Source organism: Pristiophorus japonicus, chromosome 1 (assembly GCF_044704955.1).
Source record: "Pristiophorus japonicus isolate sPriJap1 chromosome 1, sPriJap1.hap1, whole genome shotgun sequence".
Classification (NCBI taxonomy): domain Eukaryota; kingdom Metazoa; phylum Chordata; class Chondrichthyes; family Pristiophoridae; genus Pristiophorus; species Pristiophorus japonicus.
Window position 1 is genome coordinate 16,059,178 of NC_091977.1, and position 25,047 is coordinate 16,084,224.

The window sequence follows — 25,047 nt, forward strand, 5'->3', positions numbered from 1 at the left end:
GTCCTCCTCTGCTGTATTCTAAGTCCTCTGGCTTGCTACTTTTTCTGGCTAATTTGTATGCCTCTTCCTTGGATTTAACACTATCCTTAATTTCCCTTGTTAGCCACGGTTGAGCCACCTTCACCGTTTTATTTTTACTCCAGACAGGAATGTACAATTGCTGAAGTTCATCCATGTGATCTTTAAAGGTTTGCCATTGTCTATCCACCGTCAACCCTTTAAGTATCATTTGCCAGTCGAATCTAGCCAATTCGCGCCTCATACCATTAAAGTTACCTTTCCTTAAGTTCAGGACCCTAGTTTCTGAATTAACTTTGTCACTCTCCATCTTAATAAAGAATTCTACCATATTATGGTCACTCTTCCCCAAGGAGCCTCGCACAACAAGATTACTAATTAGTCCTTTCTCATTACACATCACCCAGTCTAGGATGGCCAGCTCTCTGGTTGGTTCCTTGACATATTGGTCTAAAAAACCATCCCTAATACACTCCAGGAAATCCTTCTCCACATCACCCAGTTAGGTTAGCCCAATCAATATGTAGATTAAAGTCGCCCATGATTACTGCTGTACCTTTATTGCACACATCCCTTATTTCTTGTTTGATGCTGTCCCCAACCTCACTACTACTATTTGGAGGCCTGTACACAACTCCCACTAGCGTTTTCTGCCCTTTGGTATTCCGTAGCTCCACCCATACCGATTCCACATCATCCAAGCTAATGTCCTTCCTTACAATTGCATTAATTTCCTCTTTAACCAGCAACGCCACCCTGCCTCCTTTTCCTCTCTGCCTATCCTTCCTAAATGCTGAATACCCCTGGATGTTGAGTCCCCAGCCTGGGTCACCCTGGAGCCATGTCTCCGTGATGCCAATCACATCATACCCGTTAACTGCTATCTGCGCAGTTAGTTCGTCCACCTTATTCCGAAAACTCCTCGCATTGAGGCATAGAGCCTTCAGGCTTGTCTTTTAACACACTTTGACCCTTTAGAATTCTGCTGTAAAGTGGCCCTTTTTGTTTTTGCCTTGGGTTTCTCTACCCTCCACTTTTACTATTCTCCTTTCTATCTTTTGTTTCTCTCTCCATTTTATTCCCTCTGACTCCCTGTATAGGTTCCCATCCCCCTGCCATATTAGTTTAACTCCTCCCAAACAGCACTGGCAAACACTCCCCCTAGGACATTGGTTCCGGTCCTGTCCAGGTGCAGACCGTCCGGTTTGTACTGGTCCCACCTCCCCCAGAACCGGTTCCAATGTCCCAGGAATTTGAATCTCTCCCTTCTGCACCACTGCTCAAGCCACGTATTCATCTGAACTATCCTGCAATTTCTACTCTGACTAGCACGTGGCACTGGTAGCAATCCTGAGATTACTACTTTTGAGGTCCTAATTTTTAATTTAACTCCTAGCTCCCTAAATTCGTCTCGTAGGACCTCATCCCGTTTTTTACCTATATGCACCACGACAACTGGCTGCTCACCCTCCCTTTTCAGAATGTCCTGCACCCGCTCCGAGACATCCTTGACCCTTGCATCAGGGAGTACCATCCTGGAGTCGCAGTTGTGGCCGCAGAAACGCCTATCTATTCCCCTTACAATCACTATCGCTCTCCCACTCTTTTTCCTGCCCTCCTGTGCAGCAGAGCCAGCCATGGTGCCATGAACTTGGCTGCTGCTGCTCTCCCCTGATGAGTCATCCCCCCCAACAGCACCCAAAGCGGTGTATGTTTTGCAGGGGGATGACCGCAGGGGATCCCTGCACTACCTTCCATGCACTGCTCTTCCTGTTGGTCTTCCATTCCCTATCTAGCTGTGGACCCTTTACCTGCAGTAAGACCAACTCACTAAATGTGCTATTCACATAATTCCCAGCATCGTGCATGCTCCAGAGTGAATCCACCCGCAGCTCCAGTTCCGCAACGCGCTTTGTCAGGAGCTGGAGGCGGATACACTTCCCGCACACGTACAGGAGGAGCATAATACGTGTCCGAGTTGTCCTGCCATGACTTAACTCCGAGATAAACTTAAATTGGCAACAACATTGCTGATATAGAAAAGAAAAAGAAAAACTACTTAACAATCACCAGCCAATCACTTACCCCCTCGGCTGTGACGTCACCTTTCGATTTCTTTCTACTTCTTTTTTGCCTTCTGTCCCCTCTGCAGCTATACAAGTTGGGCCTTTTATAGGCCTCTCCACACACCCCGGACTCGCGCTGCTCGAACAGTACGTGAAGACAGAACCAATGTATTTGTTCAATTGGTCCGCCATTTCTTTGTTCCCCATTATAAATTCACCTGAATCCGACTGCAAGGGACTTATGTTTGTCTTCACTAATCTTTTTCTCTTCACATATCTATAGAAGCTTTTGCAGTCAGTTTTTATGTTCCCGGCAAGCTTCTTCTCGTACTCTATTTTCCCCCTCTTAATTAAACCCATTGTCCTCCTCTGCTGAATTCTAAATTTCTCCCAGTCCTCAGGTTTGCTGGCCACTTTATATGCGTCTTCCTTGGATTTAACACTATCCTTAATTTCCTTTGTTAGCCACGGTTGAGCCACCTTCCCCATTTTATTTTTACTCCAGTCAGGGATGTACAATTGCTGAAGTTCATCCATGTGATCTTTAAATGTTTGCCATGCATGGCAGATGCAGTATAATGTGAATAAATGTGAGGTTATCCACTTTGGGGGCAAAAACGCGAAGACAGAATATTATCTGAATGGTGGCAGATTAGGAAAAGGGGAGGTGCAGCGAGACCTGGGTGTCATGGTTCATCAGTCATTGAAAGTTGGCATACAGGTACAGCAGGCGGTGAAGAAGGCAAATGGTATGTTGGCCTTCATAGCTAGGGGATTTGATTATAGGAGCACGGAGGTCTTACTGCAGTTGTACAGGGCCTTGGTGAGGCCTCACCTGGAATATTGTGTTCAGTTGTGGTCTCCTAATCTGAGGAAGGACGTTCTTGCTATTGAGGGAGTGCAGCGAAGGTTCACCAGACTGATTCCCGGGATGGCTGGACTAACATCTGAGGAGAGACTGGATCAACTGGGCCTTTATACATTGGAGTTTAGAAGGATGAGAGGGGATCTCATAGAAACATGCAAGATTCAGACGGGATGGGACAGGTTAGATTCGGGTAGATTGTTCCCGATGTTGGGGAAGTCCAGAACCAGAGGACATAGTCTTAAGATAAGGGGTAGGCCATTTAGGACTGAGATGAGGAGAAACTTCTTCACTCAGAGAGTTGTTAACCTGTGGAATTCCCTGCCGCAGAATGTTGTTGATGCCAGTTCATTGGATATATTCAAGAGGGAGTTAGATGTGGCCCTTACGGCTAAGGGGATCAAGGGGTATGGAGAGAAAGCAGGAAAGGAGTACTGAGGGAATGATCAGCCATGATCTTATTGAATGGTGGTGCAGGCTCAAAGGGCCGAATGGCCTACTCCTGCACCTACTTTCTATGTTTCTATGTAAGTGTGACCCTGAGCTTCCGGTCGCCTGTCACTTTAATTCTCCACTCCATTCCCACTCTGACCTCAGTCTCCTCCACTGTTCCAACGAAGCTCGAGGAACAGCACCTCATCTTTCGTTTTGGCACTTTACAGCCTTCTGGACTCAACATCGAGTTCAACAATTTCAGAGCGTAACCGCTGCCAATCTTTGCCCCCCCGCCCCACGGCCCCCCCACCCCCCCCCCCCCCCACGACCCGAGCCTGTTTCTTTTTTTGTCCTTGTCTCTAATGGCAGCTGGTCATTATCCCGCCATTCACACCCTACATTGACTCATGTTTTCCTAACTCCTGGCATTACCATTTGAATTCAGCCCATCATCCCTTTTGTCTCTCTAATCTCTCCTGCCTTCCACCCTATCACAGACCTTCCCTTTTGTTCTTTCCTCTCCTCCCCCTTTCAGTGCTTGTGTAGAATCCGTTCTTTCAGAACACTCTCCAGTTCTGACGAAGGGTCATCGACCCGAAACGTTAACTCTGCTTCCTCTCCACAGATGCTGCCTGACCCGCTGAGATTTCCAGCATGTTCTGTTTTTAGTTCTGTAGACTAATAGAGAGAGATTGATTGCTATGATTAGTCAACAACTCCAGTATCGTTGTATCGTGCGATGACCAGGATAGTAGGAAGCGACCTAGATGGCCCTCTGGGGTTTTTATTGTCCAACACTATTCCTATATTCCAGGAGAGCCGGTATTCTGGCAAGGGGCCCTCATCTCACCAGCACCGGCAGGTTACACAGGAGTTGACTTAGCGATCGGCAGGTGGTGGAGTAGAAGGGGCGGAGATTCCGAGGGGAGTCGCGGGATATTTACGCACCTTCTGGAGAGGGAGAATCCATCCGTCGTCGGACAGCGGAGAATCGAAATAACGCCACTGGACTGAGGAGGTCGACGGCGTCCCAAAAGGTGGACGAGATGGAGGAGACCTGAGGCAGGAATCAGAGGAGAGTGACGGAGGGCAAGATACCCTATGCTTAACCCTCAACAAACAGCACCAACACAGATGATCTGGTCATCATCACAGTGCTTTTTGTGGGAGCTTGCTGTGCGCAAATTGGCTGCCGCATTTCCCACATTACCAAAGTGACTATACTGCAAAAGTACTTCATTGGCTGGAAAGCGCTTTGGGATGTCCTGAGGTCGTGAAAGGCGCCATATAAATGCAAGTCTTTCTTTTCTCTTCTGGGTGACATTGTTGTAATAATCAGGTATTTGGACAGAATGGGGACACTGCTGAACTCAAGATGCCAAAACTGCTTCCAAGAGTGTCCAGCTCAGCAGTGCCCGTATGCAAGATACCTTATTTATATATGTGTGTGTACAATTAGGATTTTGTTTACTCTCATATGATTACAGTTTCTGTTTTCTTTTAAACTTAGAAACAGCTTGTGCTGTAGCTAGAAATAATTCTCTGAATGTTTCAGGGTATGGATGACATTTCGCGAGAAAAATCTTTTGTCAGCAAGGAGATGTCTTTTGTTAGCAACGAATGGTGAATAAAGGACCAAGGTTCTCCCAGATAGGAGGGTTGCCTACAACGATCCCGCTAATTTTCTTTTGGGCCGCGCAGTCACTTTAATGGGCCACGTGGCCCAATCAAAATTCCACGCATGCACGGTTTTTCCCTTTAAAAGCAGGTGAGCTGGCTGCACGGGATCTCCAAAGCGCTGTGCGGTCACGGAGATTATAGGGAACACGGGTAACCTATATCACAAACAATGATGAACAGATCAGCTAGGAAACTGAAAAACAACTCTGAAATCACGCCATAATAAGAACATAAGAAATAGGAGCAGGAGTAGGCCAGACGGCCCCTCGAGCCTGGTCCGCCATTTAATACGATCATGGCTGATCCGATCATGGACTCAGGTCCACTTCCCTGTCCGCTCCCCATAACCCCTTATCGTTTAAGAAACTGTCTATTTCGGTCTTAAAGTTATTCACTGTCCCAGCTTCCACAGCTCTCTGAAGCAGCAAATTCCACAGATTTACAACCCTCAGAGAAGAAATTCCTCCTCATCTCAGTTTTAAATGGGCGGCCCCTTATTCTAAGATCGTGCCCTCTAGTTCTAGTCTCCCCCATCAATGGAAACATCCTCTCTGCATCCACCTTGTCAAGCCCCCTCATAATCTTATACGTTTCGATAAGATCACCTCTCATTCTTCTGAATTCCAATGAGTAGAGGCCCAACCGACTCAACCTTTCCTCATAAGTCAACCCCCTCATCCCCGGAATCAACCGAGTGAACCTTCTCTGAACTGCCTCCAAAGCAAGTATATCCTTTCGTAAATATGGAAACCAAAACTGCGCGCAGTATTCCAGGCCTCACCAAAACCTTGTACAGCTGTAGCAAGACTTCTCTGCTTTTATACTCCATCGCCTTTGCAATAAAGGCCAAGATTCCATTAGCCTTCCTGATCACTTGCTGTACCTGCATACTATCCTTTTGTGTTTCATGCACAAGTACCCCCAGGTCCTGCTGTACTGCAGCATTTTGCAATCTTTCTCCATTTAAATAATAACTTGTTCTTAGATTTTTTTCTGCCGAAGTGCATGACCTCACACTTTCCAACATCATACTCCATCTGCCAAATTTTTGCCCACTCACTTAGCCTGTCTATGTCCTTTTACAGATTTTTTGTGACCTCACATATTACTTTTCCTCCCATCTTTGTATCGTCAGCAAACTTGGCTACGTTACACTCGATCCCTTCTTCCAAGTTGTTAATATAGATTGTAAAGAGTTGTAAATGAATCATCAAAGTTAAAAGGATGGGTGTGCATGACTAGAGCTCTATAAAGATCTTAAGCTTTCCTTTACTTGTTGGTAGAGAGAGACAAGAACGTAAGAATCGATGATGGTTACTTTCTCTATCAAGAGCGAAAGCGGGTAATATTGTTTATTTCTCTGTCTGCCTATTGCTTAAAATATTCAGTGTGTCAGGACTCGGTCAAACTCGATAAGGATTATTTGCGACCAGAAAATTGTGTTGAGTCAAAGAAGCTTACAGATACTGATCTGATCCGGATACCCTTCTGGACCTTATAGGGTTTGATTTCCAACATGCGCTAGTGTGAAATTTCTGTCTGCAGCAGTGCGACAGTCAATAAGATAGAGCTTAATAATAGCATAAAACTAGCAGAGACAGAAATGTAACCCGGGAGTAGCCAAACGCCTCAAACCCTGACAATCGGGCCTATGATTCTATTCTATGAGGCTCAGGCAACACTGTCCAATTGGTGCTTATACTTTGTACTGTCCAGTTTGAACTTTGTGGGTCTGAAGGTTGTTTTAAATATTTGTTCACAGGATGTGGGTGACGCTGGTAAGGCTGGCATTAATTGCCCATCCACAATTGCCCTCGAGAAGGTGGTGGTGAGCCGCCTTCTTGAGCCGCTGTAGTCTGTGTGGTGAAGGTACACCCCACAATGTTGTACTGGAGGTCAGCCTGGATTTTTGTGCTCAAGTTCCTGGAGTGGGACTTGAACCCACAACCTTCGGACTCAGAGGCGAGAGTGCTGCCCACTGAGCCACGGCTGACACCATGATAACGGACCCAGTGAGACCCTCCACATTTCATCCTCACCATGTGCCGATGACGCAAAACGCCTTCCACCCGCAATCTCCACATCGCTCCGGCAATCCCCATCCCGCAACCCCTCGCCCCAATCCCAACTCCCCCTCCCCCAATCCCCTCCCCCCCCCCAATACCTGCAACCCTCCCCTATTCCCCGCTCCCCTCCCCCCAACCCCCTTCCCCCAATACCTCCCCCCAATCCCCCTCCCCCCAATCCCCTAATCCACTGCTCCCTCTCCCCCCCACAATCCCGCCAATCCCCCCCGCCCCATCCCCTCAATCCCCACTCCCCCTCCCCCGATCCTCACTCCGCCTCCCCCCGATCCTCCTCCTTGTTCCCCCTCCCTCTAATCCACCTCCTCCTCCCCAATCCACCTCCCCCTCATCCCCGCTCCCCCCAATCCCCCTCCCCTATTCAATGCACCCCCCCAAATCTCCGCACCCTACCCAAATATCTACAACCCCTCCCTCCAATCCCCACACCTCCTCCCCAAACAGTGCATCCCCTCCCCAAATCCCCGCACCCCTTCCCCTCTCCCAATCCACGCACCCCTTCCCCTCTCCCAATCCACGCATCCCGTCCCCTCTCCCAATCCACACACCCCCTCTCCCAATCCCCGCACCCCCTCTCCCAATCCCCGCACCCCCTCTCCCAATCCCCACACCCCCTCTCCCAATCCCCGGATCACCTCGCCACAATCTCCGCATCACCTCGCCACAATCCCCGCATCACCTCGCCACAATCCCCGCACCCTCCACTTACTCCAATCCCCACTCCCCCTCTCCAATCTCCGCACCTTCCCCTCGCCCCAATCCCCGCACCCCTTCCCCTCTCCCAATCCACGCACCCCTTCCCCTCTCCCAATCCACGCACCCCTTCCCCTCTCCCAATCCACGCATCCCGTCCCCTCTCCCAATGCACACACCCCCTCTCCCAATCCACGCACCCCTCCCCCAATCCCCGCACCCTCTCCCCCAATCCCCGCACCCCATCTCCCAATCCCCGCACCCCATCTCCCAATCCCCGCACCCCCTCTCCCAATCCCCGCACCCCCTCTCCCAATCCCCGCACCCCCTCTCCCAATCCCCGCACCCCCTCTCCCAATCCCCGCACCCCCTCTCCCAATCCCCGCACCCCCTCTCCCAATCCCCGCACCCCCTCTCCCAATCCCCGCATCACCTCGCCACAATCCCCGCATCACCTCGCCACAATCCCCGCATCACCTCGCCCCAATCCCCGCACCCTCCACTTACTCCAATCCCCACTCCCCCTCCCCAATCTCCGCACCTTCCCCTCGCCCCAATCCCCGCACCCACTCCCTCAATCCTCGCTCTGCCTCCCCCCGATCCTCCTCCCTGCTCCCCCTCCCCCTAATCCACCTCCCCTACCCCCGCTCCCAATCCACCTCCTCCTCCCGCCAATCCTCCCCGCCCCCTCCCCTCAATCCCCACTCCCCCTCCCCCCGATCCTCCTCCATGCTCCCACTCCCCCTAATCTACCTCCCCTACCCCTGCTCCCAATCCACCTCCTCCTCCCCAATCCACCACCCCCACCCCCCAATCCCCCTCCCCCCAATCCCCGCTCCCCCCAATCCCCCTCCCCCTCCCCTATTCAATGCACCCCCCAAATCTCCGCACCCGACCCAAATATCTGCAACCCCTCCCTCCAATCACCACACCTCCTCCCCAAACAGTGCATCCCCTCCCCAAATCCACGCACCCCCTCTCCCAATCCACGCACCCCCTCCCCCAATCCACGCACCCCCTCCCCCAATCCACGCACCCCCTCCCCCAATCCACGCACCCCCTCCCCCAATCCACGCACCCCCTCCCCCAATCCACGCACCCCCTCCCCCAATCCACGCACCCCCTCCCCCAATCCACGCACCCCCTCCCCCAATCCACGCACCCTCTACCCCAATCCACGCACCCCCTCCCCCAATCCACGCACCCCCTCTCCCAATCTCCGCACCCCCTCTCCCAATCCCCGCACCCCCTCTCCCAATCCCCGCACCCTCTCTCCCAATCCACGCACCCCCTCTCCCAATCTACGCACCCCCTCTCCCAATCCATGCACCCTCTCTCCCAATCCCCGCACCCCCTCTCCCAATCCCCGCATCCCCTCGCCCCAATCCCCGCATCCCTCCCCCAATACTCACACCCCCTCCCCCCTCCCCACCCCCAATCTCCGTGCTGCTACTCAAAGGCCTGCCAGAAAGTACGATTGCTCATTCCTTACCCGTTTCTCTTTGGGGAGGGTCTCCGGGAGGAAGAAGAAGATGAAGAGCAGGTCTGACACGGCGAACATCATCGCTAGCTGTGCGGGCTGCAGGAAGAAAGCTTTGTCCTTCTCAGCACTCGATGCAAAGTAGGCCCCCATCATGGGCCCAACCGTGAAACCAAGAGAAAACGCAATACCAATCATCGCCTGCAGGAAGGGGAGTAAAAGATGCCTGCGATTAGAAAAAGAAAGACTTGCATTTATGAGCGCCTTTCACAACCTCGGCGCGTCCCAAAGCGCTTTACAGCCAATGAATATACTTCCAAAATGTAGCCGCTGTTGTAAAGTAGGAAACGCGGCAGCCAGTTTACGCACAGCAAGCTCCCACACACAAAAGAATATCATGTCAACACAGTAATTCCGCAGAAACATCTTAACCCAGAGAGTGGTGAGAATGCGAAACTCGCTACCACAGGGAGTGGTTGAAACAAATACATTTAAGGGGAAGCTGGATATGTAGACGAGGGAGAAAGGAATAGAAGGATCTGCTGATAGGGTGGGAGGAGACTGGTGTCGAGCATGGACCAATTGGGCATAATGGCCCGTTTCTGTGCTGTAAAATTCTTTGTCATTCTATTAAATATTTGCACAGTGTAATTTGCACAGTGTAATTTGCACAGTGTAATTTGCGTGCCAGACTGTCAGATGAGGCACTGTACAAGTACAGTATTGTTACAATGGTAACCACAATGGTAAACCCCCCCCCCCACCACAGACCGCCAACACACATTAAATCGCAGCTCTCACCATTCCCTTGCTGCGGGCCCGTGGAGTCGGCAGGTCTGCGATGATGGCGGTCGCCAGGCTGACGTTCCCTTTGCTGATCCCGCCTACAACCCGGGACAGAAGGAAGATCCCAAAGTTCCTGGAGAGAGCCCACAGTGCATAAGAAACGATGAGCCCGACCTGGGAAATGGGAGAGAAAAAAACGGTTGAGATATGGCCAAGCTGTTCATTTCTACCGAGGTTCCTTTGTCAGGTCCCCAACCCTGTGACCTCTGCCCCATCAGGAAGGACCCTTACCCTGTGACCTCTGCCCCATCAGGAAGGACCCTTACCCTGTGACCTCTGCCCCATCAGGAAGGGCCCTTACCCTGTGACCTCTGCCCCACCAGGAAGGATCCTTACCCTGTGACCTCTGCCCCATCAGGAAGGGCCATTACCCTGTGACCTCTGCCCCATCAGGATGGGCCCTTACCCTGTGACCTCTGCACCATCAGGAAGGGCCCTTACCCTGTGACCTCTGCCCCATCAGGAAGGGCCCTTACCCTGTGACCTCTGCCCCACCAGGAAGGATCCTTACCCTGTGACCTCTGCCCCACCAGGAAGGACCCTTACCCTGTGACCTCTGCCCCATCAGGAAGGGCCCTTACCCTGTGACCTCTGCCCCACCAGGAAGGATCCTTATCCTGTGACCTCTGCCCCATCAGGAAGGGCCATTACCCTGTGACCTCTGCCCCATCAGGAAGGGCCCTTACCCTGTGACCTCTGCACCATCAGGAAGGGCCCTTACCCTGTGACCTCTGCCCCATCAGGAAGGGCCCTTACCCTGTGACCTCTGCCCCACCAGGAAGGATCCTTACCCTGTGACCTCTGCCCCACCAGGAAGGACCCTTACCCTGTGACCTCTGCCCCATCAGGAAGGGCCCTTACCCTGTGACCTCTGCCCCACCAGGAAGGGCCCTTACCCTGTGACCTCTGCCCCACCAGGAAGGATCCTTACCCTGTGACCTCTGCCCCACCAGGAAGGACCCTTACCCTGTGACCTCTGCCCCACCAGGAAGGACACTTACCCTGCGATCTCTGCCCCATTAGGAAGGACAAGAGCGCGGATGGGAAAACCGTTAACTTCAAGCTTCCCTCCAGGTCCCACACCTGCACATCGCCCGTTCCTACATCATCACTGGGTCAAGACTAATTTGCAGGATTATGGGAGAAAAGGCTGGTGGACGGGACTAAATTGGACAGCTCTTTCAGAAGAGCTGGCACAAGCGAGACGGACTGAACGGCCTCCTTCTGTGCTGTATGGTTCTAAATCCTGCAGTTCTCTACCTGACACCATCGTGGGAGCATGATCAGCACAAGGACTGCAGCGGTTCCAAGGAGAAAGGTCACCACTACCACCTTCTAGGGCAATTAGGGCTGGGCCATAAATACCGACCTTGTCAGCGACGACCACATCCTGAAAACAAACACTGAAAAAAAAAGCTAGTGACTGTTTCACAGAAAGAGTCCCGGTCATCAAAATGGTTATTGCGTAGGCTAATGCAACCTCAGGTAGCCCAAAGCGCTGTACAGCCAACGCAGTGAAACTAAGAGGTTAGGGGACCTCCTCGTGCATATTTACGGTCTCCTAGATTATGGAAAGGGGTTTCTACTGTGAATAGATCAAAGTAATCTAGGCTGACACTCCAATGCAGTGCTGAGGGAGTGCCATACTGTCGGAGGTGCCGTCTTTCAGATGAGATGTTAAACTGAGGCCCCGTCTGCTCTCTCAGATGGACGTAAAGAATCCCGCAGCATTGTTTCGAAGAAGAGCAGGAGAGTTATCCCCGGTGTCCTGGCCAGTATTTATCCCTCAGCCAGCATCACTAAAGCAGATTATCTGGTCATTATCACATTGCTGTTTGTGGGAGCTTAGTAACAAGTGTAAAAATAAGGAACACTGGATTGAGCCTTGGCCATGTGATAACAGTCCGACCTCCTTCCAAATAGTCCCGATGAGTGGAGACCACAGTTCCAGTCTCCGAACACTGGCTTGGCATCCAGCGGGATAATCTCGTCCGATGGGAGAGGATTGTCCCACCCCCCCCCCCCCCCCAACCTCATATCATCGTCGCCCAGGCGAGCAGGAGACTAGAGCTCCCACTCTCCGAACACTGGGCTGACCGCCAGCGGGGGACTCGTTTCCGATGGGACAGACACACCTACCGAGGTCAGCATCATCAGCAGCCTCCGGCCGAAGTAATCGGAGGCGGCGCCGGTCACGGGAGCCACGAGGAACTGCAGCACTGAGAAGATGGATCCAATGAGCCCTGGAGGCAAGGAAAGGAATGGGCACACATTAGTCAACCAGGCATCCTGTGCTCTCACCTTGGGCCGAAACTAGGCCTTAAGCCAGTTGCTGTCAAGTCCAACAAGTTAGGAACATTAGGAACAGGAGGGAGCCATTCAGCCCCTCGAGCCTGTTACATTGGGAACAGGAGGAGGCCATTCAGCTCCTCGAGCCTGTTACATTAGGAACAGGAGGGAGCCATTCAGCCCCTCGAGCCTGTTACATTCGGAACAGGAGGCCATTCAGCCCCTCGAGCCTGTTACATTAGGAACAGGAGGCCATTCAGCCCCTCGAGCCTGTTACATTGGGAACAGGAGGAGGCCATTCAGCCCCTCGAGCCTGTTACATTGGGAACAGGAGGCGGCCATTCAGCCCCTCGAGCCTGTTACATTGGGAACAGAAGGAGGCCATTCAGCCCCTCGAGCCTTTACATTGGGAACAGGAAGAGGCCATTCAGCCCCTCGAGCCTTTACATTGGGAACAGGAAGAGGCCATTCAGCCCCTCGAGCCTGTTACATTAGGAACAGGAGGAGGCCATTCAGCCCCTCGAGCCTGTTACATTAGGAACAGGAGGAGGCCATTCAGCCCTTCGAGCCTGTTACATTAGGAACAGGAGGAGGCCATTCAGCCCCTCGAGCCTGTTACATTGGGAACAGGAGGAGGCCATTCATCCCCTCGAGCCTGTTACATTAGGAACAGGAGGAGGCTATATATACATAGATGACCTGGAAGAGTGGACAGAGTGTAGTGTAGCAAAATTTGCAGATGACACAAAGATTAGTGGGAAAGCGGGTTGTGTAGAGGACACAAAGAGGCTGCAAAGAGATTTAGATAGGTTAAGCGAATAGGCTAAGGTTTGGCAGATGGAATACAATGACAGAAAATGTGAGGTCATCCACCTTAGAAAAAACAGTAAAAGGGATTATTATTTGAATGGGGAGAAATTACAACATGCTGCGGTGCAGAGGGACCTGGGGGTCCTTGTGCATGAATCCCAAAAAGTTAGTTTGCAGGTGCAGCAGGTAATCAGGAAGGCGAATGGAATGTTGGCCTTCATTGCGAGAGGGATGGAGTACAAAAGCAGGGAGATCCTGCTGCAACTGTATAGGGTATTGGTGAGGCCGCACCTGGAGTACTGTGTGCAGTTTTGGTCACCTTACTTAAGGAAGGATATACTAGCTTTGGAGTGGGTACAGAGACGATTCACGAGGCTGATTCCGGAGATGAGGGGGTTACCTTATGATGATAGATTGAGTAGACTGGGTCTTTACTTGTTGGAGTTCAGAAGGATGAGGGGTGATCTTATAGAAACATTTAAAATAATGAAAGGGATAGACAAGATAGAGGCAGTGAGGTTGTTTCCACTGGTCGGGGAGACTAGAACTTGGGGCCACAGCCTCAAAATACGGGGGAGCCAATTTAAAACAGAGTTGAGAGGGAATTTCTTCTCCCAGAGGGTTGTGAATCTGTGGAATTCTCTGCCAAGGAAGCAGTTGAGGCTAGCTCATTGAATGTATTCAAGTCACAGATAGATAGATTTTTAACAAATAAGGAAATTAAGGGTTACAGGGAGCGGGCGGGTAAGTGGAGCTGAGTCCACGGCCAGATCAGCCATGATCTTGTTGAATGGCGGAGCAGGCTCGAGGGGCTAGATGGCCTACTCCTGTTCCTAATTCTTATGTTCTTATGTTCTTATGTTCTTAATCAGCCCCTCGAGCCTGTTACATTGGGAACAGGAGGAGGCCGTTCAGCCCCTCGAGCCTGTTACATTAGGAACAGAAGGAGGCCATTCAGCCCCTCGAGCCTGTTACATTGGGAACAGGAGGAGGCCATTCAGCCCCTCGAGCCTGTTACATTGGGAACAGGAGGAGGCCATTCAGCCCCTCGAGCCTGTTACATTGGGAACAGGAGGAGGCCATTCAGCCTCTCGAGCCTGTTACATTGGGAACAGGAGGAGGCCATTCAGCCCCTCGAGCCTGTTACATTGGGAACAGGAGGAGGCCATTCAGCTCCTCGAGCCTGTTACATTGGGAACAGGAAGAGGCCATTCAGCCCCTCGAGCCTGTTACATTAGGAACAGGAGGAGGCCATTCAGCTCCTCGAGCCTGTTACATTGGGAACAGGAGGAGGCCATTCAGCTCCTCGAGCCTGTTACATTGGGAATAGGAGGAGGCCATTCAGCCCCTCGAGCCTGTTCTGCCATTCAATCAGATCGAGGCTGATCTGTACCTCAACTCCATCAACCCGCCTTAACTCCATATCTCTTGATACCCTTACCCAACAAAAATCTCTGCACCTCAGTCTTGAAAGCTCCAATTATCCCCCAGCAACCGCAGCCTTCTCGGGGAGAGAGTTCCAGAATTCCACTACCCTTTTTGTGAAGTGTAAGTTGTTGTTGATGTCTTACAAAACCAATTTTGGAGAGGATTCTTTGGGAACAGTAGCATAGTGGTCCTGTTACAGGACCAGTAATCCAGAGGCCGGGTCTAATGATCCGGAGACACGCGTTCAAATCCCACCATGGCAGCTGGGGAATTTAAATTCAGTTAATTAAATAAATCTAGAATAAAAAGCTAGTATCAGTAATGGTGACCATAAATCTACAGGATTATTGTAAAAACTAATGTCCTTTAGGGAAGGAAATCTGCAGCCCTTACCCGGCCTGGCCTATAGGTGACTCCAGACCCACAGCAATAGGGTTGACTCTCTTAACTGCCCTCTGAAATTTCCTAGCCAGCCACTCGATTGTACCAAACTGCTGCAAGGAACAGCAGTTCAAGGCTGTGGCTCACCACCATCACCGTTTCAAGGGCAATTAGGGATGGGCAATAAATGCTGGCCTTCCCATGAACAAGTAAATTTAAACAAACATTGGCTGGTTTATTTGCGATGGTCCCTGCTTCAACTACTTTCCGTAGCACGTTATTCCATGTTTCAACAACTCTCCGCATAGGGAAATGTCTCTCAACCTCCTCCAATCTTATCGTGACCATTTTCACACCACTGTAACACCACACTATGTTACACTATCACACGCCATCGTACAGCAGTGTACACTCGATGAAGCAATAACATTGCACCATACCAAGTTACACTGCTGTGTCTTTAATGAACAGTACGTCCTGCAATGCTATATTACATTATACACGGTAGCTGCCTTCGACCGAGTAAAATATTCTTACCCCCAAAGAGGACACTGTTGTACTTTCTCACACTGGGAACCCTGATCGTATCAGCAAACCAGTCCACGGAGTGCTGCAGCGATTGGAAAACACCATTCTGTCAAAAAAAGGCAGAGAGAGGTTAAGTCAGAGTAGAGCGAGAAATAATCTATATATTGAAAATATAACATCTGCATTCTACTTTGTCTAAAAAATAAAATTACATGACGTGTTTTTGACACTCTTTTCTGTCAACTTGTTCCCTCCGTCCACATTTACAATGCAAACTGCCCACGTAAACGTGTCACACTGTAGTTACACCTTCCCACCAGTGGTGGTGCTCTACACCTCCATCTTGTCTCGCCAGTGCCTCAGCCTATACTGCAGAGAAACTGCTCTAAATCCCAAATTACATACATTTTGCTATTTAACTACAGCAACAAGTCTATTTGTATGTACACAAATCTTTGCAGGTAGCAGGACAGGTTGAGAAGGCTGTTAAAAAAGCATATGGGATCCTTTACTTCATTAATAGAGGAAGCAAGTACAAAAGCAAGGAAGTTATTCTGAAATGCTGGTTAAACCGCAGCTGGAATATTGTGTCTGATTCTGGGCACCACAGCATGTTCAGGCCTTGGAGAGGGTGTAGAGGAGATTTACTAGAATGGTACCAGGAATGAGGGGCTTCAGGTATACGGATAGACTGGAGAAGCTGGGGTTGTTCTCCTTAGAACAGAGAAAGTTAAGATGAGATTTGATAGAGGTGTTGAAGATCATATGACATGATCTTAAGTAAATAAGGAGAAACTGTTTCTAGTGGCGAAGGGTCGGTAACCAGAGGACACGGATTTAAGGTGATTGACAAAAGAACCAGAGGCAAAATGAGGAAACATTTTTTTAACGCAGCGAGTTGTTATGATCTGGAACGCACTGCCTGAAAGGGCGGTGGTAGCAGATTCAATAGTAACTTTCAAAAGAGAATTGGATATGTCCTTGTAGGACCATTACAGGATTATGGAGAAAGAGCCAGGGAGTGAGATTAATTGGCGAGTTCTACCAAAGAGCCGGCACAGACACGATAGGCCAAACAGTCTCCTTCTGTGCTGTATCATTCTAGAATTCTAAAATAAAAGACGCACTGTATGACTTTAAAATGGCGAAAGAATTATGTCTGCGTGCTCTGGTCCGTTTAACCCCAGCCCTTTAACCCTGCTTCAGTTGAAAAATACATTTGATCTTGAATCACCGTGTGCAACATCACAGGAGCTTGACTGGTAATACAGAGCACTAGCAGTAACCATGTACTCTGATGGCTCAACTAGTTTATCCACCGATAAAGAACGAACTTGCATTCATATAGCCGCCGATTACGACCTCAGGACGTCCCAAAGCACTTTACAGCTGAAATGTAGCCAGTGTTGTAATGCAGGAAAATGCAGTAGCCAATTTGTGCACAGCAAGCTCCCGCACAAACAGCAACTTGATAATGACCCGATAATCTGTTTCGCTGTGTTGATTGAGGGATAAATATTGGCCAGGACACTGGGGAGAAATCCCCAGTGCTTTTTCGAAGTGTGCCGTGGGATCTTTGACGTCCACCGGAGAGAGCAGACGGGGCCTCGGTTTAACGTCTCATCTGAAAGACGGCACCTCTGACAGTGCAGCACTCCCTCAGCACTGCACTGGGAGTGTCAGCCTAATATAAGTATAATATAAGAATATATTGGCCTTAGAGAGGGCACAGTGTCAATTTACCAAGATTATACTGGGACTTGGTTATGAGGACACTTGTGTTGTATCCCCTGGAGTTTAGACGGTTGAAGGGTGATCTAATTGAGGTGTTCAAAATGATAAAAGGGTCAGATAGCAGATTCAGAGAAACTATTTCCTCTGGTGGGGGAATCCAGAATAAAGGGGCACATAATCTTAAAATGAGGCTGTTCAGGGGCGATGTCAGGAAGCATTTTCTCACACCAAGTGCTGTGTCTGTAAGCGCTCTAGTAATGACTCCAAAAGATAAGGTATTGTATTTCAACTGTTGTGACCTTAGTCCATTTATTGCAGCTCCTGAATAAGGGTACAGTAAGGCGGGCTCCCTTTTATACCTGTAGTATGCAGGTGACCCCGAGGTCTCCACCAGTTGCACCCTCTAGTGGTACAGGTATATTGTATACAGTGTAAAGATACATTCAATGGTCTTATATAACTGTACATTGCGTGTACAGGGTATATACATGCACAACACCAAGGGTAGTGGAAATCTGGAATGCTCTCCCCCAAAAGACTATGGCTATTGGGGGGGTCAATTGAAACTTTGGAGACTGAGGAAGGTAGTTTTTGTTAAGTAAGGGTATCAAGGGATATGGATCAAAGGCGGGTAAATAGTGTTGCGGTGCAGATCAGCCACGATCTAACTGAATGGGGTGGAACAGCCTCAAGGGACTGAATGGCTTACTTCTGTTGCTATAGAGGAGCTTTCCTCAGCAGCTAGCCTTGCCGTATCTGGGCTGGAAATGTTCCATTTCCCCAGCATTTTATTATTTACATTATAGGCAGCCCCTCGGGGTCGAGGATGACTTGCTTCCACACTAAAACTGAGTACTCAGGTGACCGATGAACTCATGTTAAACGGTGGAAGATGCCTGCGCGCGAATTCTTTTAGTGTGGGGTGGCCGTTGCTGTCACACAGGCTTGACAGAGCAAGGTCTTGGTCCAGTGGCAAGGGGATCCAAGAAGTCCGGAGTCCAGGCTCCGCCGCATGTGCCAATACATACACACAAACTCAAAGATGCTCCTACTGTCCTCCCTCCTTCCCACAGGACCTCGCTCTACGTGGAATTCACAGTACGCAATGTGAGCCTCACCACCTCACAGTCTCGCTATTGGCCCTTGCTGCGCCTTCCTATGCACAGTATGATCCCAGTCCCAGCCCTCACTGCAGAAGGTCCCCATCAGTGTGGGGACTGAGAAACAGGCACTAAAGCTGTGTGCAAGCCAACCAGCAGAACAGAATGTACTGCAGCCTTAGCACTGCCCACTGATCTTTTTTTGGGGGTTCCGGTACCAAGACAAGTCTAAACTAGATGGAAAAGTCATTCCATCCTTCTCTACTTGAAGAAGTAATTCAGGAAAACTTGGAGGATGTGGATATTAATGGAGTACATGCCTGCCATTTTATATTAATATAACCAAAACAGGATATTGGATTTTAACTCCCCAGCCCTCACCGTGATGAACACAACATTCTCGGAGAAGGCATTAAAGAAGAAGGCCTGCTGTGAGTAGCAGGATATCTCAGCCCGCCCTGCTGTTTCACACAGGTCATCGTACAGTGCAGGAAAACACAGGGCCGCCTTGTGTTGCTCGTTAATTATACACTCCCGTCCTTTTTTATTGTGGCCAGAACAATCGCTGCTCGCCTCTCATCAAATTCAGCTCCCAACCCCCCCAGCTTGCCGCGAGCGTGACTCAGCTGTTTCCTGGCAAGATTTTTCCCAGAGTTCGCCGGGAGGTCAAAAGGGACGGAGGTGGATCGGAGTTTAGTCACTGGGGAAAACAAACTTGAATGTAGAGGCTTCAAGAAAAATATAGACACTGCACAGATGTCGGCAGGACTGTGTGTGGGCGAAGCCGGGGCAAGCTCGAGAAAGAGAGAGACGTAGCAGGATCTTTGTGAGATTAAAACTGAGCTCAGCAGTTCTGCTGTGTTTCAACAGACGGCCGCACTCTCGCCTCCAAGTCCCAAAGTTCGTGGGTTCAAGGCCAAATCAAGTGCAGGCAGTGCGACAAACCTGTCCCACCCACCCCTCAAAGGCTATCTGTCCCACCTGTGACAGGGACTGTGGTTCTCATATGGGACTGTTCAGCCACCTAAGGACTAATTTTTTTTTTAGAGTGGAAGCAAGTCTTCCTCGATTCCGAGGACTGCCGATGATGACAGACTTGAGCATGTAATCTAAGCTGACATTTTAGTGCAGTACTGAGGGAGGGCTACAGTGTCATAGGGTCAGTCTCCTTAACCCAAGGCCCTACCTATAAGGGGTATGGTAGCGTAATGGTTATGTTACGGAACTAGTAATCTGGAGGCCTGGACTAACGTGTGTTCAAATCCCACCACGGCAGCTGGGGAATTTAAATTCAGTTAATTAAATAAATCTGGAATAAAAAGCTGGTGCCAGTAATGTTGAATATGACATTACTGGATGTTTGAACCCATTTGGTTTCACTAATGTCCTTTAGGGAGGGCAGATTCCCTTACTTTTGAGAAGGAAACCTGCCGTCCTTACCCGGTCTGACCTATATGTGACTCCAGACCCACAGCAACATAAGTTAACTCTTAACTGCCCTCTGAAATGGCCTAGCGAGACACTCAGTTGTGCACAAAGTTAGCAGTGTTGGAGTACACAAGGACTGCAGCCATTCAAGAAGGCGGCTCACCACCACCTTCTCAAGGACAATTCTAGATGGGCAATAAATGCCGGCCTTGCCAGCGACGCCCACATCCTGTGAACGAATTTTTAAAAATATCCAGGTGGAATTAAAAAATACTGGGCCACTATTTGAAGAAAAACAGGTTCTCCTTAAATTGACACCACAAAAACAGTCTCACTCGTCCAGTTCCTGTTTTCGGGATCTTGCTGTGTGCAAATTGGCACCAGTGGGCATCGGTGCCAGCACAGATTCACTATTTTTTTTAATGCTAATTTTATCTTTTGACAAAATCCCTCTGCCTTTCGGTAGAGATTTACACCTCCGTGCCCTCACCAGACAAGTCGATGGTTTTCATCCTTGAAAAGGGACATCACAGACGGAGACTTTATAAAAGGGCGTGGAGAATAATTAGTGGCACAGAGAATTCAAATCTAGCAAGTTCTTCATTTCACAATAGCAAGACGAAAGGACACGGATTCAAGGTTGTGCAAGGCAAGATTATTGACAGACGGCAGGAAATATTTCTTTAGCAGGGCACGATCAGGAGGAAAGGTGTTACCAAGTATTTACAGCACAGAAACAGGCCATTCAGCCCAATGGGTCCGTGCTGGTGCTCATGTTACACTCGAGCCTCCTCCCGCCCCTCTTCATCCAACCCTATCAGCATACCCTTCTATTCCTTTCTCTCTCTTGTCTTTATCCAGCTTCCCCTTAAATGTATCGATGCTATTTGCCTGAACCACCACTTGTGGTGGCAGGTTCCACATTCTCACCACTCTCTGGGTAAAGATCTTTCCCCTGAATTCCCTGCGGGAGTTATTAGTGACAATAACGTGCATTTCCAGAGCATTTCTCATTTGCAGGAAGACATTCGTAGAAGAGACATAGGGGGATGGTTGGTGGATGTGATGGGGGGGTGGGGGGTAGCGGGTGGAAGAGGCAAGGACCCAAAGACGTTGAAGAGGAGGGTATTTGAGGAGGTTGTGAAACCAGGTACAGAAATGGCAGCAGAAGAGAGGGGGGGGGGCAAAGCTTGAATGAGCAGGGACCAGAGTAGAATGGAGAGAGTCAGCTCAGGGGACGTTGTAAAAAGAGGCTTGCTGTTAGAATGAAAGAAATGAAAGAAATAACTTGGATTTATACACCACCTCAGGACATCTCAAAGCATTTTGCAGCCAATGAAGTATAGTCACTGCTGTAATGTGGGAAACGCGGCAGCCAGTTTGCGCACAGCAAGCTTCCACAAACAGCAAGGTGATAATGACCAGATAATATGTTTTTGTTATGTCGATTGAGGGAAAAATATTGGCCAGGACACAACTCCCCCTGCTCTGCTTCCAAATAGTGCCATGGGATCTATTAGGTCCACCTGAGAGGGCAGACGGGCCCTCGGTTTAACGCCTCACCCGAAAGACGGCACCTCCGACAGTGCAGCGCTCCCTCAGCACTGCCCCTCTGACAGTGCAGCGCTCCCTCAGCACTGCACTGGGAGCGTCGGCCCAGATTTATGTGTTCAAGTCCCTGGAGTGGGACTCGAACCCACAACCTTCTGACTCAGAGGTGAGAGTGAGAGTGCTGCCCACTGAGCCACAGCTGAGCTGGAGAGCAGAGGCTGCATGCGGGAGCGTGGGGCTGTCAGAAATCACCAAGGTAGGTTATGATAGCGCCACAGAGGAACTTGAAAGAAGAACACAGCTGGAATCAGTAGGGTAGTTCACCGGGAATAGGTACAGCTGTAATGGGGAGACACTGGTGCAATCAGATTCGCAAAAAAGGAGAAGGTTCAAAAGTAAACTAGTCGCAACAGAGGTGAACTGCATTAAGAAAAACACCCAAAGCAAGGGTTTAGCCACTGGCACACGTTACTGAAAGGAAACTGCGCAGATTAACCCTTTCGAGTGCTGAAAGCCTTTTTTGAACTTACATATTCGTGAACAGCCAGAAATAATTTTTCTACAGAAAATGAAATTGGCTTAAAGTGCAATTACAGACTGTGCTCTCTTGAAAAACCAAGTGGCCCACATCTACGTAGATTTGCAGCCTGCTCCATCTCTAACTTTTTCGAGTTCTGACTGTGGAGTCTAGAACCAGGGGTCACAGTCTCAGAATAAGGGGCCGGCCATTTAGGACTGAGATGAGGAGACATTTCTTCACTGAGACGGTGGTGAATCTTTGGAATTCTCTACCCCAGGGGCTGTGGAGGCTCAGTCATTGAGTATATTCAAGACAGAGATCAATAGATTTATAGATTAAGGGAATCAAGGGATATGGGGATAGTGCAGGAAAATGGAGCTGAGCTAGAAGATCAGCCATGATCTCATTGAATGGTGGAGCAGGCTCGAGGGGCCGAATAGCCTACTCCTGCTCTTGTTTCTTACGTTATATCATTGACCTGAAACGTTAACTCTGTTTCTCTCTCCACAGTCGCTGCCTGACATGCTGAGGATTTCCAGCATTGTCTGCTTTTCTTTCAGATTCCCAGCATCCGCAGTATTTTGCTTTTGTATTAGTGTTTAATTCACTGCCGCTTCTCTTCCAGCAATGCCCGCCGTGAAGAAGTTCTGCTCTTCTCACCGACGGGATTTCCATTTGTCTCTTTTACCTTGTTTGAAATCAGACCCTCAGCTATGTGCTTGACTCTTAACTGCCCCTCTGAAATGGCCTAGCAACACTCAGTTGTATCAAAACCGTGAGCACCTTCACCGCACGGACTGCAGCAGTTCAAGAAGGTAGCTCACCACCACCTTCTCAAGGGCAATTAGGGAGGGGCAATAAATGCTGGCCTTGCCAGCTATGCCCACATCCCAGGAACGAATATTTTTTGAAAAATTCTGGGAGATAACACGCAATTCCTCTACGTTCCCTGTAAAACGTGTCCTAATCACTCTTTGCTGATAACACCTCCTGTTGTTAGTGACAGTATATTGTCCAATGGCACAGGAGCATTCGGACTGTATATATTATTGAGATGCGGATGCTGGAAATCTGAAATAAAAACAGACAATGCTGGAAATACCTTATTGAGGTGTTTAAAATTATGAGGGGCCTAGATAGAGTGGATAGGGAGGACTTATGTCCCTTAGCAGAGGGGTCAACAACTAGGACGCATAGATTTAAAGTAATTGGGGGAGGTTTAGAGGGGATTTGAGGGGAAATTTCTTCACCCAGAGGGTGGTGGGGGTCTGGAACTCACTGCCTGAAAGGGTGTTAGAGGCAGAAACCCTCACCACATTTAAGAAGTACTTGGATGTGCACCTGAAGTGCCGTAACCTACAGGGGTACAGACCAAGAGCTGGAAAGTGGGATTCGGCTGGATAGCTCTTGGTCGGCCGGCGCGGACACGATGGGCCAAAATGGCCTCCTTCCGCGCTGTAAATTTCTATGATTATGACATTTCATATATTATTACACACCGTGACCATTCTCACCTGGTCAGTCTTTCCGTAATAGTCCAGGATGGAGGGGAGGAGCGGCAGGATAAGAGTAAACCCAAGCAGGTCGATGAGGAGCATCAGGAAAACGATGGTAATAACATGTGAGGAACCATCTTGGGTGTTGGCTGCACTCTTGGCCTCGTTGCTTTCTCGGCTGTGGTTCGGTTGCTCCTTTCTCTCCATGTTTTACAGCAGGTTCTGAGAGGAAGCAAAAACATATTTATTTTTTTGACTCCCTTCCTTGAAGCTTCCAATTTCACATTCCCTCGGGTTCAAGAGGAGGGTCGATAAAACACACCCAAACTACTGAGTCATTGTGCTCAATTCCGTCTTCAGCACCCAGTAAGAATTCGACAACACTCTCACAGTGGCAACTTCAATTAGCTTGCGTAATAAATTACAAGGTACAGCGAGATCAGCATGCACAACAATGTGAATATTACATCTTGAACCCACGGGCAATAGGCAAAATTTCTTCTATCCGCAACTTTTCAATAAAACTTTCTTCACTGTCAGCCATGACTCAGTGGGTAGCATTCTCGCCACTCGAGTCAGAAGGTCCCTGGGTTCAAGTCCCAGTCCAGAAACCTGAGCAGAAAATCCAGGCTGACACTCCTTGTGCAGTGCTGAGGGAGGTGCGGTCATTCAGGTGAGACGTTAAACCGAGGCCCTGTCTTCCCTCTCAGTTGGATGCAAGAGATCCCGTGGCACTATTTCGATGCAGAGCAGGGGAGTTATCCCCACTGTCCTGGCCAATATTTATCCCTCAACCAACATCACTAAAAACAGATTATCCAGTCATTGCTGAATGTGGGAGCTTGCTGTGCGCAAATTGACTGCTGCGTTTCCTACTCTTCAAAAGTACTTCATTGGCTTTAAAGTGCTTTTGGGCGTTCTGAGGTCACGAAAGGTGTTAAAATGGGTAGAGAGAGAAAAAATATTTCCTCAGGTGGGGGGGTCATAACTTTAAAATGAGAGCCAGGCCATTCAGGGGTGATGTCAGGAAGCACTTCTTCACACAAAGGGCGAGTGGAAATCTGGAACTCTCCCCCCCAAAAAGCTGTGGAGACTGTGGGTCAATTGAAAATGTCAAAACTGAGATCGATAGATTTTTGTTAGTGAAGGATATTAAGGGTTACGGAGCTAGGGCGGGTAGATTGAGTTAAGGTACAGATCAGCCAGGATCGAATTGGAAGAAACTCAAGGGGCTGAATGGTCTCTTCCTGTTCCTATCTTCTCAAGCTCTTTTTTTTTCTTTACATCCCAGAACATAAAGTAGCCTCAGTGTATCATTGAGTTCAAACCATCGAGTGACCAGCCAATCCCCCTTGGTATTGCTCCTCAATTAGTGAGATTGCCCATAATGCACTTACTCTGGCCATGCCAGGACTGACTTTCTTGGCCAGTCCCTCCTCCTTGTCCCTCTCCCCGTCACCTCATCTCCCAATACACCCTCCCCCCCACAACCCCGATAACATCCGCCCCCGATCACCTCTCCCTATCCCAGATAACCTCCACCCCCTCCCTCAGATAACCTTACCCTCCGCGCCCCCCCCCCACCGAGATAAACTCACCATCTCCACCCCCGATA

General features: G+C 49.5%; 1 protein-coding gene across 3 annotated transcripts in view; it reads right to left on the reverse strand.

The window, feature by feature from the left end:
• Positions 1 to 25,047, reverse strand: part of mfsd10 (major facilitator superfamily domain containing 10) — a 90,839-nt gene that overhangs the window by 23,378 nt on the left and 42,414 nt on the right. For all 3 annotated transcript variants that reach the window (XR_011592973.1, XM_070877771.1, XM_070877775.1), the window contains 6 exons: positions 23,451 to 23,654; positions 15,613 to 15,709; positions 12,307 to 12,410; positions 10,123 to 10,281; positions 9,334 to 9,522; positions 4,333 to 4,441 (listed from right to left, as the gene is read on the reverse strand). Coding sequence is in view for 2 of the 3 variants with exons in the window: in XM_070877771.1 (XP_070733872.1) it covers positions 4,333 to 4,441; positions 9,334 to 9,522; positions 10,123 to 10,281; positions 12,307 to 12,410; positions 15,613 to 15,709; positions 23,451 to 23,639 (847 nt within the window). In the remaining variant the exon portion in view is untranslated. The remainder of the gene's footprint in view (positions 1 to 4,332; positions 4,442 to 9,333; positions 9,523 to 10,122; positions 10,282 to 12,306; positions 12,411 to 15,612; positions 15,710 to 23,450; positions 23,655 to 25,047) is intronic.